We start from the raw sequence: 18,360 nt of genomic DNA on the forward strand, positions 1-18,360 counted from the left end.
GGTTGAGTATCGTTCACCAAATTAGCATCTTTTTATCCTTCATTTCATGGGGATCACAGAGATAAAAAATAATCACAGGCACCACAAGCTGGCTGAATGCAGGCTGGGCGAAAGGAAACAGGAAAGAATGAAGGCAGAGGGAAGGGTAGTGAGTGGTAAAAGCAGAGAAAAAAGGAACAGAAAGAAGGTCTGCAGGAAAATGTCTCACAGGACCAGCATCACGAGCTGAGCCACCCACCTCAGGCCTGCCCGGGCGGAGTCCCCGCACTCCCCACGTGACACAGATGCCACACCTCCGCCCCGAACAAGGATCAAGTCAGATGCTCTACCCCCTTGCAGCACCCTAAGAATGAAGAGCTCCTTTAGGATGCCAACAACATAACTCTAAGTCGAACCCCACCCCCCAATGTCATCTAGCAGGGGGCAAAGCAACTATAAACTTCCCAACGCAAAAACCAAACCACGCCCTTCGTGCGCCGGCAGGAGCCACAGCAGTTCCGTACCTTTGGCAACGTTCCGTGGGGGCAGCGGGGGCGCGCTGGCGGTGCTGGGGGCCGCAGGCTGGGTGGGTGGCGGGCTGCCACTGAGGATCGCGCCGTACGTCTCGTTCTGCAGGATGCTGGGCACAAAGCTCCTCTGCTTGTCCTTGGCCAGGCTGGCTGCATCTCTGGCCAAAGATGCGGCATTGGACTGCAGCTGGTTGGAGCCCAGCTGGTAGAAGCTGACGGGCCGGTCTTCTCGCCGGCTGGGGCTGGGCTGCAGAGGGGGGGGAAATGCACACACACCGACCTCTTGGTCACAGCGTCCGGTCTACTGGTGACCACCTCATGCACACCGCTGCTACTCGGGCAGGTGCATTTTGGGCTCTCAACTGTTACATGAGAGCCGCAAGATTTGAAAGTTACTCTTATCATGTCTCTTCATAGAGACACTCCCCCCGCCCCAAAAGCCATGATTTATAATTTACAATTCTCCATTCTGTGAAGGATTGAAAATATAGGCTATTTCATCTTTGCTCGCCGGAGTTATCTTAACCTAGATCTGTGTTTTCACTGCATTTCCTGTTTGTAAACACACTTTCAACTGAGCACCCAGCTGCAATCAATCCCCAACAGCTAGGCGGCAAATTCAGGAGGGATCGATGCTTTCTTCCCTAATGAACTGAACTCTCGAGAATCCTCTAACTTGGGGGTCAGCAAACCATGGCCTGTGAGCCACCGCTGGTTTTTATAAACAAAGTTTTATTAGAACACCACCATGCCTGGTCATTTACATACTGTTTATGTCTGCTTTCAAGCTACCGTGGCACACCTGAGTAGTTGCAGTAAAAATGGTGATATTTTAGGCCCACAACCCTGAAATATTTATTACTTGGCCCTTCTGGTTTGCTGACCCTTGCTCCCCTGAAGGTCATGTGTATGAAATCAGGACGCATGTAAACCAGATCTAATTTATTTCCAAAATCAGCTTTATTATAAGAGCTACGATCTCAAGCAACTACCTTAACCTTGCTGACTCTATTTCTCATCTGTTCAATGGGTAGAACTTCGCTTCTCTAGCACTGCGCCAGGAATTTAGCGGATACAGTACTGGCTGTCTTCCCCACTGCCCCTCACAGGACCACCTGCCCAGTCAAGGCTCTGGCCAATCCAATGGCTCAAACCCAGCTCAGCTGCGCAGAACTTGATGGCTGGTTCCCTTCACATATGTTTTAAATTCAACAGAGCCCGTGGCTGCGTGAACTATACCAACCTCTGCTGGAAACAGGGAGGGGTGGATGAGTGTCAGCACTTGCTGTCAGACTTTTACTGGGACTATGTGACCTGCTGGGTCATACTACCCTGATGTGTGGACTTGCCCTGAGGCCGATGTTTCCAATCTTTTTTTTAGGGTGGGTAAGTATAACAGTCAGCTCTTCTCACTTGGACACTATTTTACAGCTAACTCAGTGGAGAAGTTTCTTAATCTAAGAGATAGTAAGTATGGATGTGAACGGCTCCACAACAAGGATAGCCGAGGAGGTTCTGGAAATGCCATGTATGTATATAATCAGACAACCTAGGTGCACATCAGGACACTCAAGTCCTACAGAAAAAAGGAAAACTTTACATGGCATTCCCCATGAATTTCCTAGCAGCTAGGAGTGTGGGCTCTGGAGTCAGTCTGCTGGAGTCTGACTCAGCTCTGAGACCCACATGAAAGTGGTAACCTGCCAGGGTGTCCCCCCAAGTGTGCAAAACAGAGTGTCATGAGCAGAGATCTGGACTTGGAGGCCAGTGCCCTCTGTCTGGCCTCAAGCTGGTCTCTAAATACTGGCTTCGCTGTAGCTGAGTCAACCTCTCTTGACGCTTCCATGACCCAATCTGATAAAGGAAAAAGTTGGACCCAGAGCTCTAATGGTCATTTAATTCTAGCTAAGGTTTTGACGATCAACTGGGTGAACAGGACCTGTGATGCTGGGGACCCCTGGCTCTTTGTCGCATCCATGGTGCACGGGCTTCCTCTAAAACCCACTAGAAACAAAGGCCCCCCATATGTTTCCCTCAGATCAGAAGGTGAGCAGCAGATGACACAAGTAACATTCCTGTAAATCAACACTCGTAGGAGCTGGGGGACCGCTGGCAGCTGCAGGAAGGCCCAAACCAAACAGCTACTGAGATCAATGGAAGCAAAGAATTAACTCTACTTTTTGTACAAAACCACTCTGTGCCTGATTATATTCTAGGAGCCACACTGCTCGGAGCGGAGCTCATTACAACACTCCCGGCATCCTGCAGCCCGCACTGACCTGCAATTTCTCGTCCACATCGTCGTCGCTCTCATCCAGGTCTTCGTGGAGCAGTCGCCACTCGTACTCGACGTGGACGTGAGAGTTAAACCTCCCAGATAAGGCCTGAGTCAGCTGAGAAGATGAAGGGCTGTCAGTGACGTCTCCCGTGAGGCGGGCACCCATGGGCAGTGGGAGGAGGGGAGGCAGAGACCCTCCAGGGCAAGTAGGACCCTCCCTACTTCACTGGGACCTTGAAACTCAAACCTCGAAACTCCCATTTAGTGCTCTGTAAACTGTAAAGCGCTGTGCGCAGGCGAGGGCTATTTGAGATCTAAAGGCTAATGGTTGGCCTGCAGGTGCTGAGGGGCACACATGGGAGCAAACTTAACAGAGGACAACGTACGTGTCCACTAACTGTTAACTATTCTTGGCCAGCATGAGAGATTAAGCCCCACAGAGAAAGGATGTGAATGGCTATTCTCCCAATTCTCTCAAGGAAGGTAGACACCCAGTTCCATGTTAAATACACAGGAGAGAAGCGAATTCATCAGACTCAGTGGGTATCTTAGCACGTTAGCCCTTAACTTCCTCCACAGCCAGAGAGTAGCTGTGTGACCCTAGGCAAGTTCCTTAACCCTTGTCTGCCTGTTTCCTCATCTGTAAAATAGGGATAACAGAAGAAGCCACGCCATAAGGTGGCTCTCGAGATTAAGTGAGTGGCTCTGAAGTACTGAGAACAGCACCTCTCACTCACCTGACACTTCCACAGTACTTACTGTCAGTAGTCCTATTTACTGAGCACTTACTGAGCTTCACACAGGGCAAGGTTAATTCTTGCCACAACCTCGCAAACTGGTATAATAGATCAATACTTTACAAATAAGGAAACAGTGCGAGAGTTGGCATTGGCGTGACCTCCCTGTGTCACAGTGGGAGCCCTTACAATGCCTGACCCCGTGGGCTCTGTCCACTGGCCACGCCGCCTCTCCTTCTAGAACAGGACAGGAAAAGATGGTGCAGAACAACCCAAATGGTTTGGGATTGGGGAACTAAATACACACACCAGCTTTGGATGCCGCTGCAAGGGGAAGAGCTAGCGGCTTAGAGACTCCAGAGAAGAGCCGGAGCTGTGGTGGCCTCCGGATCTCTGCTCCACTTGCCCCAGGGAATGCCACGTATCCAACCAGCACATTCCGACTTGTGTTCCAAGCGTCACTACGAGGGGAGTGGTCACCTCCTCTCCAAAGACTCCCCGAGTATGCTTCCTCCTGGTTGTCCCCTTTGGGGTCCAACTGCGGGAAGACCCTCTTCACAGAAGGAAGGGCCCCTCCCCGGCCCAGGCAGGGTGCCTTCCCTCGGTCCGTGCCGGAGGGAGACTCACCAGCTCCTCGCAGTGCTCGTGCCTGAGGCGTTTGGCAATGTCCAGTGGCGTCTCTCCGGACTCGTTAGCTAAAAGACAGGGCAACACAAGGAGGCATCACGGCAAAAATAAGCAAAGGTCTGATACCAAGAGGCAATTAGAAGAAGAAACAGGCAGGCAGCATGGAGTGAAACTGCGCATGACTGATGAGATGCGCAGTGTGCAGCAGGGAGAGCTGCAGTGGCCTTCCAATTCTACAGAACCGAAGCAGCGTATGGTCGGTGAGACTTTAAAAGACCATTTGTGCTCACCACGGAAGCAGAACTGAACTCCTTCTCAGTGGTTTGTAAATCTGAAACTGTGATTTTCTTCCAAATAAGCCTCCATCAACAATGTTTGGTTATTGAGAAAGAAAGAAAGAAAGAAAGAGAGGAAGGAAGGAAGGAAGGAAGGAAGGAAGGAAAAGAGAGAGAGAAACTTGGCTCAAACAGGTGTGTGCCTTCTTTCTGTTCTCTTTGCTCTCTGTTCAATGGCTCTTCAGAAACACTTCCACACAATGTGATCACAGCTGCCTGCTCTCAGGCCGGCTATCGGTGCATCAGGGTCCCCTGGCGGAGGGAGGGATGAAGGCCCAGAAGATCAGGGTCCCTTGTGGAGGAGTCTCGGTGCAGGAGGGGCAGTGAACAGTAACTTCCAGTAAAGCTTCCCCCCAGAGCCAGGAAGGGGTTAAGTCTGATCCTGGCTGGGGGTTCTGAAGAGGAGGGCAAGATGCCCCAAACCTTGTTCAAGTTCACCCCAGCACGAGGCATCTGCCAGGCCTGTGCTCGGCCTCTCATCACCTACAGAGCACCTGCCCATGAGGGGACATCTGCGATGTCCCAGATGGAGGAAACCGCCGACAAACATGGGACCACAGCAGCCTTGTGGGGCCTGCGGGGGGCAGGATGTGTGTCTCCTTGGCTGACAGGAGCCCAGGCCGGAGGCCCAGGCCTGCTCACCTGTCTCGATGGAGGCCTTCCCCCGCAGCAGGAGCTTGAGGCACTCGGCGTTGTCCGTCAGGCAGCAGTAGTGCAGGGCGGTGCTGCCCTTCCCTGTCTGCTTATCCAGGTTCCCACTGGCCAAGAACAGGGGCAGAGGAAGAGAACGATCAGTGAGTCACAGGCCAGGGGACCTGCACTGCCCAGCCAGGCAGGGGCCTGGGCACGTGAGCAGGAGAGGCAGCAAGCCGTCGAATCACCGAGTGGGGGATTTCTCGCAATCCTCCTCCGCGGTGGAGGGATGGGGGCACCAGGCCTGCTCGTGCAGATGAGGCGGTCTTGGCGTGAGGCCAGCAGGGAACTAGTGACAATGGCGAAGGCCAGACAGAGGCACCCGTGTTGCTGCTGAACAGGGGCCAGGGGTGCATCCTGCCTCCTCCGGGGCCTCCCCGAAACACGGCACCCTCCCGCTTCTCCCTCAGTGCCCAGAGGCTGAAGGTCTGTCTGGGCCTCAGGAAGCCCGTGTGACTTGCCATCCTGTTCCACAGAAGGACAGGGAAAGCTTTTTTCATCATATTGACACTCTTGCCAGGAAAGGGAAGAGCCACTTTTCCAAAGCCCAGAATGTGAAAACTCCCGAGTCTGTGGGCCCCGGACTACCCTGAAAACAGCCAAAGGGGCAATCATGAGATTCCAAAAGTCCTTCCAGGGTAAAACAAGACCGGCTTACCCCCGAAGACACTGTGCTCCTCAGACAAAGTCACTCAACCTACCGGTGGAGGCAGCCCTGGAACGCGGCTGTCCTTCTGAGCAGGAGGGACAGGGGGGCTTTGTGGCCCCTGAAGGGACAGATGGGGGACAGTCAGCAGGTGATACCCACTGCTCTCATCAAAACAGAACCTGCTACACTTTCAGGGTGAAAATAAGCCTCATTTTCTGATCTCTCCCCTCTTCCTGCTGCCCTCCTTCCAGTGTAGAAGAAAAGAAATCAGGATTTCCCTTCTCACGCTCCAAGTTTCCACTGAAGGAGGATGGTGTCACCGAGCTGTTTCATCCACTGTCCACTGAGCCACTGAGCGGCGCTGGGCACTGGGGGGGGGGGCACCCCGGCTCCCACAGAGGGGGACTTCCACTGAGTCCAGCAAACTGCTGACCTGCCTCCAGCTCTTCTCCTCTGGCCATCTCCCCCCACTCCCCGCCCCGCCCCAGGAACAGCAGGGAAAGGCCGAAATGCAAAACAGGACCTTGCTTTTGCATGGTGGAATTTTCCACTCCATTTGGAGCAATTTCAGTGGCTTCTGACCAGCACCTCCGCCTCCACACACCTTCAAACCATGATCAGGGAGTCAAGACACACCGCAACGGGGCTCTATGGTTGGCCTGCTGCCCCAGGCGGGCTGTGCACCCGAGTGAGGCGGAACGCACCAGACAACAGGACTATGGAGCCAGGTAAGCGCACTAGCACATTCTTTAAAGGGAACTTCTAATTAAAAATTAGATACAACTTTTCAAACCAGACAAAATGCCCACAGTCCAGTGATGCGGTTTACCACCTCAGCTCAGGCGGGTGGCTCAAGTATGCATCTTCTATGCGTCCCTTTTACTCTCCCCACTGCTCAGGGCACCCAGCCTGGGTCTCGTGAGACACTCGGGGGACAAGTGTGGGAAGGGCACTGTGCACACAGGTGGTCGTGGGGGCCACACAGAGTCTGCCCTCCAGGGCCCAGAACTCAGCAGATGGGCCCTACAGATACCAAGAAGGGTCTCTGTCCTCACACTCTAGGGCTTCTTTGGGACGACGCTGGAATACCCCACTCCTGGCAGCTCTTTTCCTGTCCCATGGTTCATGTTCAGGCCTGGGAAATCCCAGCATCTTGGCCACACAATGAGGGAGGAACCTGATCCTTCCTTGGAAACACCAAGGAACAAAATCAAATGCCTCCCCTAATTTTAGAACACCTACCTGTTCTGAACTAAAAAGTCTACAATGTGGAGAGAAGTCCGGTCCACCGATCTGACTGCAAGATGGAGGGCAGTTTCATCTGGCTCCTGAAGACCAAACAGAAACATTCTAGAATTCCAAGGGGAGCATTCAGTTTTGTGTCCAATGTGAGTGAAATCGTGTATCTCTCTTCCAAAAGCCTTTTATTCTTTCTTTCAAAACATTAATCTCTAAGGTACACGGCCCCTTTAATCTCCAGGGGAAACTCTGTCCTTGTGAACCTGCAACTTTGAGACTGGTCCTCCTTCCTCCACAGGAAGTAACGAGAAATTCAGGGCTTTCATCTCCGAGTCCCCTCAATCTCTGTGTCCCTATCCCCGCACTACTAACAGAAGGTGTTACCTGTAAGGGGGTGGTCTTCGTTCAGACACGAGGAAGATTCCCTGGGCCTCCTTACCCAGTCTCTAATGCCTGTGTTCATGTTTTTCATTACAGAGAGGGCCATCGGTGCTAATGCCCAGACTGCCTCCAATTTATACTAGGGGACCCCTGACCCCACTGCCTTTTCTCAGAGTGATTCTGGCAGGTGGGAGAGGACAGACCAGAGGAGGGTTGTCTCAGGTAGGTGGGTGGGCGAGAGAGCTGAAGGCAAAGGAAATATCCATGCAATGGGGAACATGGGGCAGAGAGGGAGGTGCCCCCAATCCATCTGCCTGGCCTGCCCAGCCAGCCAGGGTCACTCCCCTGTCCTCTGGCCGCAGCACGGCTCCGAGCTGAGCACGCTCTGCCCTGGACCACTTGGGCTTGACTTCTCTCTCTCTTTAACGTGGAATACCAAGCTCCACATGACGTGTGCTCGGACTGCTAAGGGTAACAGCCCAGCACCCTGCGCCTTCATTATGATGCTAAGGAGGCTTCTAGGAAATGTGTGTGTGTGTGTGTCTGCAAGGTCACCCATGCAAGAGAATTAGGATACATGCCAACCTGTGACACTGGTAATCGTTTTCCTGTAGACTCGATCCTGACAGTAAGATCCCACCCCACCTTAAGACTTCACCCGCTCAACAGGATTCTCCCAGGAGACCGGGGGATGTCCCTCTTTTCCTCTTCCCTCGGGGAGGAGGGCGCAGGGAAGGGAGCGGGCTGGGGAGCTCTCCTTCCCAGAGGCCTCAGCAGCTGCTATTGAACGTCTGGATCCCTGCTCACCAGAGACAGGACCTCTCTCAGGTTGCTCGGGTCCCTGAGAAGATGCTCCCTCCTGGCAAGGACTGGCCTTTCCTTCCAGGGCTGGCGGTCTATTTTTGATTTAAGAATAAACCACCAATTTCTTCCCCTGAACTCAATGCTATCTTCCTTCAGAGAACTATACTACTTTGTCAGCATTTCTGATTATACTGCCTTGCCACTCCTCCCCCCTTTTCTTTAAAAGGAGCAGGCCACACTCTTACATGTCCGTTGGCCAGTGGGATTTTTTCTGTAAGATCCACACCGTCAGCATACGCTTGGAGTAACCCAAAAATATCTCTTGTTTTGACGGCCTCACAAAGGCTGTGAAGTTTTGCTGCATTATCCGCATGCCTTTTCCTTGCATATCTCCTCTCGATGTACTTGGCCGTAATGTAGTCCTTTCTGGCATTCCTGAAATCAAGCATAATTGCCTTGTAAATGATTAAGGGCCTCTATTCAAACATACCTAACCTTCAACCATCTGGAACAATTTTTAAAAATCCTGCTCACACCCTTGTGCAGGAAGCGCTGCCGTGGAGGAAGGGGGCCGCTGTGTGACCACGGCAGCGCCAACATCCAGGGACACCTGGAGCCCTTTTAAGAAGCACTGACATCTTCCAGTTTCCAACCCAAGAGGCCTCAGGGCCCGGGTCAGGGTGCCTGGGCCTTACTCAGGGGCCAACAGTAGTCGGCCAGGTTAGGCGGACTGGGAGGCCCTCCGCAAGGGTGAGGACGCTATCTTCTCAGTCCCGGGCACCGTGCCTGGCAGGAGAGGCGCGCGCCACGTCTGATGAGCCAGAACAAACGGTCAGTCTCTGCCGTCTGTGTTCTGGCCTTCCCGTGGCCCTGTATTCAAGACTCCGCCTCCCCACAGACCATGGAGTGGCAGCAACTCCGGGAAGCCAAAAGCAGCACGGGTTCAAACCCCGCCCTCATCACACTGACGTGTGTCCCAGGACAAGCACTCCATTCCAGAGGCCTCAAGTCTTATTTGTGCAAGTGTGTACTACACAGCCGAGCGCAATAGTGACAAGTACGTGAACTGACATTTGCAGGGCACACGGTGGGGCCTTAGGACCCTGGGACTTGCTGATGAACTTCAAAGACAGAGAGCAAAAAAAAACAGTAGCTCCTGGCTGGGACTCTCTGCATTTTACTCCAACAACTTAACAAAAAACAGCCAAACAATAAAAGACGTGGACAGGATTTTCGAGAGGCACAATAATGTTAAGTTGTTGAATAATGCTAAGTTGCCTGCGGCCATCAGGGCAGCAGGGTCAGGGGGCAACCCAGAAACCCAACAGCTGATGAATGGACAGACAAAATGTGGTCTCTCCACACAGCCACACAAGAGAACGAAGTGCCGACACAGGCTGCTACGTGGACGAGCCCTGAAAACATTCCTCCAGGTCAAAGAAGCCACACGAGGCCACACTCTGTATGATCTCACGTACACGGGATGCCTGGAAGAGGAAAATCTGCGGGGACAGAAGGTGGGTTAGCAGGGCCTGGGGGGTGAGGGGGTGCTGGTTAACAGGTGCAGGGTTTTGTTTTGGGGGGATGAAAATGTTCTGAAATTGTGGTAATTGGGCGCCTGGGTGGCTCAGTTGGTTAAGTGCCTTCAGCTCAGGTCCTGGGGTCGAGTTCCACGTTGGGCTCCCTGCTCAGCGGGGAATCTGCTTCACCCCCTGCCCCTCCCCCCACCTCTCGTGCTCGTTCTCTCAAATAAATAAAATCTTTAAATAAAATAAAATGGTGGTGATGGATGCACACTCCGTGAACATGTGAATAATACTGAATTTACATTTAAATGGGTGAACTGTATGGTATATGAATCATATTTCAATAAAGCTGTTAAAAAAAAGCATGTCAGAGAAAACTAAATTGCACCAACAATACAAAAACTTCACTTTGGCCAACAGATGTACAGAGACGCAGGGAGAATGGCATTACAGGATCAAGGTCCTTGGCTCCTTTCTGGAAACTACTCTTTCTGCCAAGTGTGAAGTGCCCCGAAGTTTCAAAAAGTTGGGGGGGGGGCGGAAGGGAAAGCCAGGGCCTGGTGGTCGGCTCTGAGATGGCATGGCCCGGGCTCTCAGTCAGACAGCTGCTCAGACTGGCTCTGCCGGCTCCGCTGGAGGACACTGTGGGCAAGCCCTCCCCGTGACACCACCTGCTCACAGCACTGCCGCAGGTTACGTGAGAGACACATTTAGGCGTTTAGCACAGCGTTCTAGAAACACCAGCATGGAACGAAGGGGCTCGTAGTGCAAGTGGAACCTGGTCAGCTCTTCTCAGCTCAGGTACTGTTCCCTCCCATCCTGTCCAGGGCTGTGCCAACCGCCTCTGGGGTCACCACCAGTCACTGCCCCTCAGGTCAGCACCCCAGGGCCCAGGCTGCAGTGCCCTAGGGCAGGGAGTGGGCAGGTCAACTCCAGGCTCCGAGAGGGTAGCAGGGGCTTCACTCCCCACTGCTGAAGACCTGACCTAAGACATCCACAGCCTGGGTGTTTGTGAAATGCAGGCTGCCTGAATTGTGCTGAACAATTTGTGTGTGTCGCACGCCTCACGAATGTGCACCTCCGTGGGCTTACAGGTTGAGTTGACATGTGCAGTCTCACTGGTCCTCACAGCAAGGCTTTGAGCTTTGTCTCCACCTTACAGAGAAGTAAACTGAAGTCCATGGAGGGACATGAGATTCTGTTTCCTCACGCAGTGGGGGCTTCGCACAGTGTGGCACATAGGGAACTGCTCAGTGACCTGCTGGGCTTGGTGATATACGGTATCTCACAATGATTCAAATGCTACAGGTCTCTTATGATGAGCGGTTAGACTAGATGGCTGTCAAGTTTTAGGGAGCTTCAATAATCGTTGTGGGACGATCACTACGGTGACCTCCCCTGCCTCCCTTGGAAGGAGCTAGAGAGATCCTGGACCCTTTACTTATTTTTTTAATGTATTATTCATCTGTCCAGGGCTCTGCATCCCCTGAAGGTCATTCCTACACAAGCCCGGGAACAGACCTGCTTTATGCACCTCCACGCTCCGCGGCTCTGTGAAGCAATTCACTCTGCCAGCACGATCCCCTCCCCGCCTCTTGCTTTTTGGAAAGGCTCAGACTTCTGGAGAAAAGCAGTGAACTTAAAATAGCAACACTTTTGGCACGTGTTCAGGAGAGGTTTCCTGTACTTCTGAAGGATGGGCCTGTGTAAGGGTCCTGGATCACAGAGGAGGAACAGCGCTGCCTCCGTAAGCAGACCTTAATCCACGTGCTTCCCCCTTTCCACCTATTTCTCTCTCTGCATACTCCCCCAAATCAAAAATCTGGGGATTCACAGGCCACTAGAGGGTCTTTGGCTTCCCTTTCAACAGCTTTATCTGCAGATGGTGTGTTCTCCTGAGATGAAGCCAGCAACAGTACACTCCTCATGTGCAAGTAAAATAGCAGCTTGTTTAAGTAGCCACAGGGCTGGGACTTTATCTTTGACTCATTGATTCATTAAATATGTATTGAACCACGATGAGCAACATGTTATGGCAGGAGATACAAAAATCAGGAAGATGCAATTTATGAGAGAAACAGGTGTCAATATTTCGGTATGGTAGAACGTGGGATCAAAGGTTTTAAAACAGAGCCAAATGCTATGGGAGTGGAGAGAGCCCAGCAGTTAATTTCACCTGAGTGGGTATGAAAGCAGGTGGCATTTTGCCATCACACTGGCCATCCGCCCTCATTTTGGGGGAAAAAAAGAGAGAGGGAGGGCTAAACTTCCTTTTCATTTGTGCCAAGGTTGGGGGGGTCTCAATGCAGACAGAACATTCATATTGAAGGATTCGAAGCAGGTAGTGTTCATTTTTTAGAATCATCTAGCCCCAGAATAAACAAATTCTCTGCTTTTATAAAGCACCCTTGGTACTTGGAAGAAATTATTTATTATATGCTTTGTTCAACATTGATCAATATTTCAGCATTTCAGGAGACTGGTACCTTCTGTTTGAGCACAGGTATCAATTAGACTATAAATGTGCCATACCGGACCACGGAGCTTCCTTTACTAAACAGCATCTTCTAGCTATCCTAGGGAGAGCTGTCTCACCTCTGCGTAACTGTCTAATTAAAACTTAAATTGCAAGGACCCTAAGTTTTTGGGGTCTGTGGGATCCGTGTGTAGCACTTACGCTGCCTCTACTGCCCACACCCATGGCGAGCGAACAGAGCTGCCAACACCACCTAAATGCTCGTGCCACCTCATCATCGTGCAGATGTTCATCCCGACGTCTCTGTGAGCAGGGGGGTGTGATCTCCGGCTTATGTTAGAGGAGACGGCTCTGGGAAGCCAGCAGGCCTGCCCAGGTCCCACCATGGGGGAAGGGCTGGATTTCTATGTCCCATACTGCCTCTCCAGGTCTGGGTAAGAATACAGTTTTGGAACTCAGATCTTCATCCAGACAGGACATAACTTAGCCTCGTGCCTGGTATCCAATCTCACAGAAATGCTACAACACAAACATTGGCTACAGGATTCCAACATGAATTGACCCTAATCCAACACCAGCCAAATGCTCAACTCGGATACCAGATACCTACTGGCCACGGGCTGTGTTCACGCCCTTAGATGTCTAGGCTGTCTCACTGCATTAAGTTACCTCTCCTCAATGCAAAAGAACACAGATCCTACAATCTCAGCTTCCCAGACACGTCCCAGCAAACTGGTTACAAACACCAAAGTTCTCAGCTTTTGCTACGGGCCTGTGCACTGCCTCCTAGGTGTCCAAGCTCTCTCAAGCACAGTTCACTGTTCCTCACCTAATGCCCTGTAGGAGGACCTGTGCCATCGATTCCCTCTCAAGCTTCTTCCAAGGGCAATGCTGTCTCTGTAAATGAATTTTTCTACTCTATCACATTTTTCTCATTTCCTCCTCTCCTGCTGGAACACTTGGATCCAGACTCACCACAAGAATGCAGGTACTGTGTCTTTACTGCCCTGCGGCCACGCCCCCCTTCCTTCTGTCTGCCCCACTCTGCATGGCAACACGGCAGTAGCCACCCCCCAGCCACTTGGAGCAGACGGGCCATGCGCTGCCCTGACCTGCTGCTTTTCCATCCACCTCTCGCTCTCAACGACCAGTGTGATCCGGTGATTTATGCTCTGTTTGGTAAGACTGGCAGGAAAATCTCCTGCTAGAAGCTCTGCCTCATCGGGCCAGAGGGATGCATGACGAGGCACAAAACCTTCTCAGTCAGGTTGTGTGTCAGCAGTAAACAAAAACAGAAAACTCTTGTTGAAGAAAACACACTCCACATTTGCAAAGACCCTGGGAAAGAAAATGATATGCAGTCATGTATCTATGACAACTAACCCTCCCAGTGGCTGAGAATTTATGTGGAGAGAAGGGGAGAGAGAACTCCCCTGAGGCAGAAGGTGAGGGGGTACCCACACGCTGCCAGCTAGGGCGACACGCGCTGTTCATCCTTCACAGACTCAGAGCATCGGCCAAATCTGCCTTCCCGTGGCTTCTTCCTATGAAAACCAGTCATACCAAATTTTTATTTGGACACCCAAAAAGGTGACTTACAAAAACACACCAAGGATGATTTATTCCCTAAAGAAGCAACCACTGAGATACCCCAAGCTTGTTAGTCTCCTGTCTCTTGGGGCTCGGGTACAAGGCCAGTCTTTCCTCAGAAAACGAGAACAGCCAGTTCCATACTTACATGTCGCTGCCCGGGTTGGGTTTGACTGAGTCCTCAGCTGGAAGGCAACACTCCATAATCTCATTAAAGCCCGCATTCCCAATATTCTTGGCAAGCTGCAAAAACAGAAGTCCATTTCAGGGCACTCAATTATTAATCCATTCCACGGCTACACGCTACTCATGCATCTGATGACTAATTTAATGGGCACTAAGAAATAGAGTAATAAAGTCATTGGCCGTTAATAAAGATGGACAAAACCCAAACCCCAAAGGTACCCGTAAAACCAGAGATAAGAAGCAGCACGTCTATTACAGAGAAACGTTTTCATAAACTGTCCCCTGGATAAAGCACCCACATGGACAGGAAGAAGCAGTAACTTGGTCCAAAGGGAGTTTCCTCCTTACCCACCCCCCAAAAAACTCACGCTGCAAGTGAAACGGATCTAACAAGATCTATTGACAACAGTGAGGAGGTGGTTCTGATTAGCGGAGAGGGTGCTGGGCCAGGAAGCCAAGACAGGTTTAAATCATGGTTCGATTTTCTGGCTTTGTGACCACATACAAGTCAGTTTCCCTAAGTTTCAGTTTTTCATCAGTAAAATGGGGATGATACCTGCCTTGCTGGGTTGTAATAATAATAAACTGGGACAACTTAGGTGAAAGCACTCTATCAGCTGAAGCATTAAAAATTTATTTGTTCCAAATGTAAGGTCCTCAACTCGACAATCAACCTTCTTATTTGTTAAAAATTAAATGAATACATTTTAGTTCACGCTTATTGAATACGAGGCGCTACGCTCGACGCAGCAGAGAGGAAGGTAAATGTCGCGGCTCGTCTCCGTGCAGCTACCCTGACGATATGGCGACTGGCACCTCCTGAACGGCTGCACAAACTCTGAGGGACCAGGAGCTCCCTAAAAGCAGGGGTTTAACCGTCTTATCCCAGCACCCAGCCCGGGACCTGCCAGAGACCAGCTTCTTCAATGTTTAATGAAGCAAAACCGTGGGGGAGCACCTAGCACAGGGCTTTGGAGAGAAGAGATATTTTAAATTCCGTGTTGAAAATGGCACAATGGGGAGCAGGGGGCCTCTGCTCCTTCCACTCTCGAGGAGTGAGGTGGGCACACGGGAACCAGGGAAGTTCTGGGAGCTAAGGATGCTGCTTGAGCAGCCTCTTCTCTCTTCAGGCGGAGCGGACTGAAGGGGCCGGCTAAAGGGATCTGAGTTAGACAAGGTCGAACATTCTGGTGGCAAGTAACATGATGCAGCAAAATGGGACTGTGAGGGACACCGAAAGACAGGGGACACGCATCAGCTTATTAACTGGGTGATGAGCCCTCCTAATTTTACCGTCCTTGGTAAGTGAACAAATCATCCTAGACGGCCCAAAGCACCAAGCACTAACCAACCCCACGTTAAGTCCCCAGTCCTGGCCTGGTGGCCTCAAGCCACTGTCAGGTGACAACACGGACGCACCAAGGAGTCAACTCCTGCGAAGGATTTCTCAGATCGTCAGTGACAGATCCAGGACTGAACCTTGGGATCAGACCCGTTTAGAGCCAGCCATGCTCCCGTGACCCCATCTTTCAGTATAATGTGGACACCGTCCCTTAGCCAAGCCCTGTCATTTTCAGAAGGTAAGTGAGAGAAAAGCCACAGCACCCCTCTGTGAGTGAGGGGCCCACATGCCTCTGAGTCTGTGGTAAGCAGATGGGAGGGGGGCATGAGGAGGAGAATTCCCCGGGAATCAGAAAGCTGCTTCCCTTCTGCTTGGACTTGGCTGCTTTACCAGGGGACAGCTGGTCCAGGGAGCCACCACATCCATGCGTCACACTTGTCCAATGCAGAGAAATGTGCCGCCTCATAGTTTTGCCAAGTTCCAGTGAATATTTCAGCCTGCAGAGAACTCGTTTAGAATCATCAACAAAAGCAAAGCATTTGCAGATGGGGGCTGCAGGGTCATGTCAAGAAAATGTGGGTTCCAGCAGGCCAAGTGGGCAGAAGCCAAGGAAACAGGAAGGCTGGTGTGAAACAGCCCCCAACACACACGCCCTCTACTCCCAGAGGACTTTGAGGGTGATGCTGGAGCAGACACGGGGCCAGATCAGATCTAGGAGGGTCTGGGGCGTTTTGAGCGCCACATCACTCAGTGAAGCAAACGCCAGCCCCTGGACAGTTCGCAAATGCCGACTGAGTCCTCGGGTGTGCTGGGTGCTGAGCGTGAGGAAGGACCCTGCTTGGAAAGACCTCAATCGAACGAGAGGGATGTCCATAGAAAGAGATGCACAGTGCTGAGGGCTGGAAAAGAAGTCTGTACTAAGCACGACGAGTATGCAGATGGCAGGAGTACATCAGGAGGACAGCTGCCTGGTTAGGACGCCCGCTTTACCACGCTTGGCTTTTGGGGAACCCTGTGTGCCTCTCTGTCACTGCATGCAAGCACCTGAGCGCAGGGACGGGAGTCCCACGTTCCTGGAGAGCTGCAGCACCCACCTGTGCAGGGTCCACGGAGCCAGAGAGAGGCCTCAGATGTCATCCAGAAATTGTATTTAGAGTTTGGGGTGAGGATGGGGAAAACCTCCTGCCTGTTTTCATGCTTCCAGGTGGAGGGAGATCTACTGTTGTACATTCTTCCCTGCGTCACCCCCTCAAGGGGAGCAGTGGGCAAATGAGAGAAAGAACTTCCCTGAGAGAGGGCCTCAGCCCCGTTGTGCCCACAGGATGCCACACTGGGGGTGGTGGGCTCCTCCTGCCGAGTCTGGGGGCTGCTGTTACCTCACGTGTGAACCTCGTCAACCACTCTGGCTTCTCTCAGAAACTAAGCAGACTTTTGGTCTCTCAACGGGTTCCTGGGCCGCTCACATCCCAGCAGTGTGGAAGGCCAGACAGCACGACACACCTTTAATGTACAAATGGGTAAAGGCCCAGGGAAGTGAGGGCACTGAACCCCAGAAGGCAGAGCTAAGAAATGCAGCAAGCCTTCAATTTTGATCTCCAAAAAAGGGAGCACAAAAAAAGATACTCTGGGGAACATGGAAATTATGTTTTCATTAAAAAAAATTGTGTTTTCACCCAAGACTTTAAACATTGTATTTTTGACATATTTTACAAAGTATGTAATATACTTCTCAGTAATACTGCTATGATTATAAATTGTTTTATATATATATATGTTTTGGTGTGTGTGTATATATATATATGGTGTGTGTGTGTATATATATATATATATATGGTGTGGGGTTGTGTGTATATATGGTGTGTGTGTGTGTGTATATATATGGTGTGTGTGTATATATGGTGTGTGTGTGTGTATGTGTATATATACATATGGTGTGTGTGTGTATATATATGGTGTGTGTGTGTGTATATATGGTGTGTGTGTGTGTATATATACATATGGTGTGTGTGTGTATATATATACATGTGTGTATGTGTATATATATATATGGTGTGTGTGTGTATATATGGTGTGTGTGTGTGTGTGTGTATATACATATGGTGTGTGTGTGTATATATACATATGGTGTGTGTGTGTGTATATGGTGTGTGTGTATATATATACATGTGTGTGTATATATATATGGTGTGTGTGTGTGTGTATATATGGGGTGTGTGTGTATGTATACATATGGTGTGTGTGTGTATATATACATATGGTGTGTGTGTATATATATGGTGTGTGTGTGTATGTATATGGTGTGTGTGTGTGTATATATATACATGTGTGTGTGTGTGTATATATATATATGGTGTGTATGTGTGTATATATATATATGGTGTGTGTGTGTGTGTGTATATATATATATATGGTGTGTGTGTGTGTGTATGTTTTGGTGTTTGATTTCTTTTTTTTAAGTTTATTTTTTTTTTAAGTAATCTCTACAACACGGGACTCGAACTCAGTCCGGAGTATAAATCCTGGCTTCACCTCTCCAGCCTCATTTTTTAAGACTGAGTTCTTGTTTGGGTTGGACACGGTGTGCCCAAAGCACCTCGGACACGGCCTGAGTGTAACAGTTGCTCAATACATCAGAGCTGGTAACACATGTCTTGCTGCCCTTAGTTTCCTGGGAGTGGCTTTCATTCAGTTCCACGTGAAACGGCACTTCAAGCTGTAAGGAAGCTGTCGGTCTCCACGGGCCTCCCTCTCCACACGCTCTCCTTGCCACCTGGCTGTTGGCTGACCTTCTCTATGCTGGACAGCTCGTTAACAACTTCTGGAGAAGGGAGGCAGGAGAAAGCCAGGGAACACAGGCCTGAGTCAGCAATATATGCTCCTAAGCTCCCTGACCCTGCTCTTCAATTTGATGGAAAAGATCTTAAAATTACTGACCCTAATTTGATTTCATAATATCAAATTGTCCTTTATTAATTTCATGTATGATGT

General features: G+C 50.7%; 1 protein-coding gene across 1 annotated transcript in view; it reads right to left on the reverse strand.

The window, feature by feature from the left end:
* The window catches only part of ASAP2 (ArfGAP with SH3 domain, ankyrin repeat and PH domain 2), a 122,441-nt gene that overhangs the window by 13,768 nt on the left and 90,313 nt on the right, over nt 1-18,360 (reverse strand). Inside the window, exons 16-22 of the mRNA XM_040623081.1 lie at nt 13,993-14,087; nt 8,498-8,687; nt 7,071-7,156; nt 5,129-5,244; nt 4,152-4,219; nt 2,789-2,902; nt 504-756 (exon numbers count right to left, since the gene is read on the reverse strand). Of these exons, the coding sequence (XP_040479015.1) occupies nt 504-756; nt 2,789-2,902; nt 4,152-4,219; nt 5,129-5,244; nt 7,071-7,156; nt 8,498-8,687; nt 13,993-14,087 (922 nt within the window). The remainder of the gene's footprint in view (nt 1-503; nt 757-2,788; nt 2,903-4,151; nt 4,220-5,128; nt 5,245-7,070; nt 7,157-8,497; nt 8,688-13,992; nt 14,088-18,360) is intronic.

This window comes from Ursus maritimus, unplaced genomic scaffold (assembly GCF_017311325.1).
Source record: "Ursus maritimus isolate PB19 unplaced genomic scaffold, ASM1731132v1 scaffold_6, whole genome shotgun sequence".
Lineage (NCBI taxonomy): Eukaryota > Metazoa > Chordata > Mammalia > Carnivora > Ursidae > Ursus > Ursus maritimus.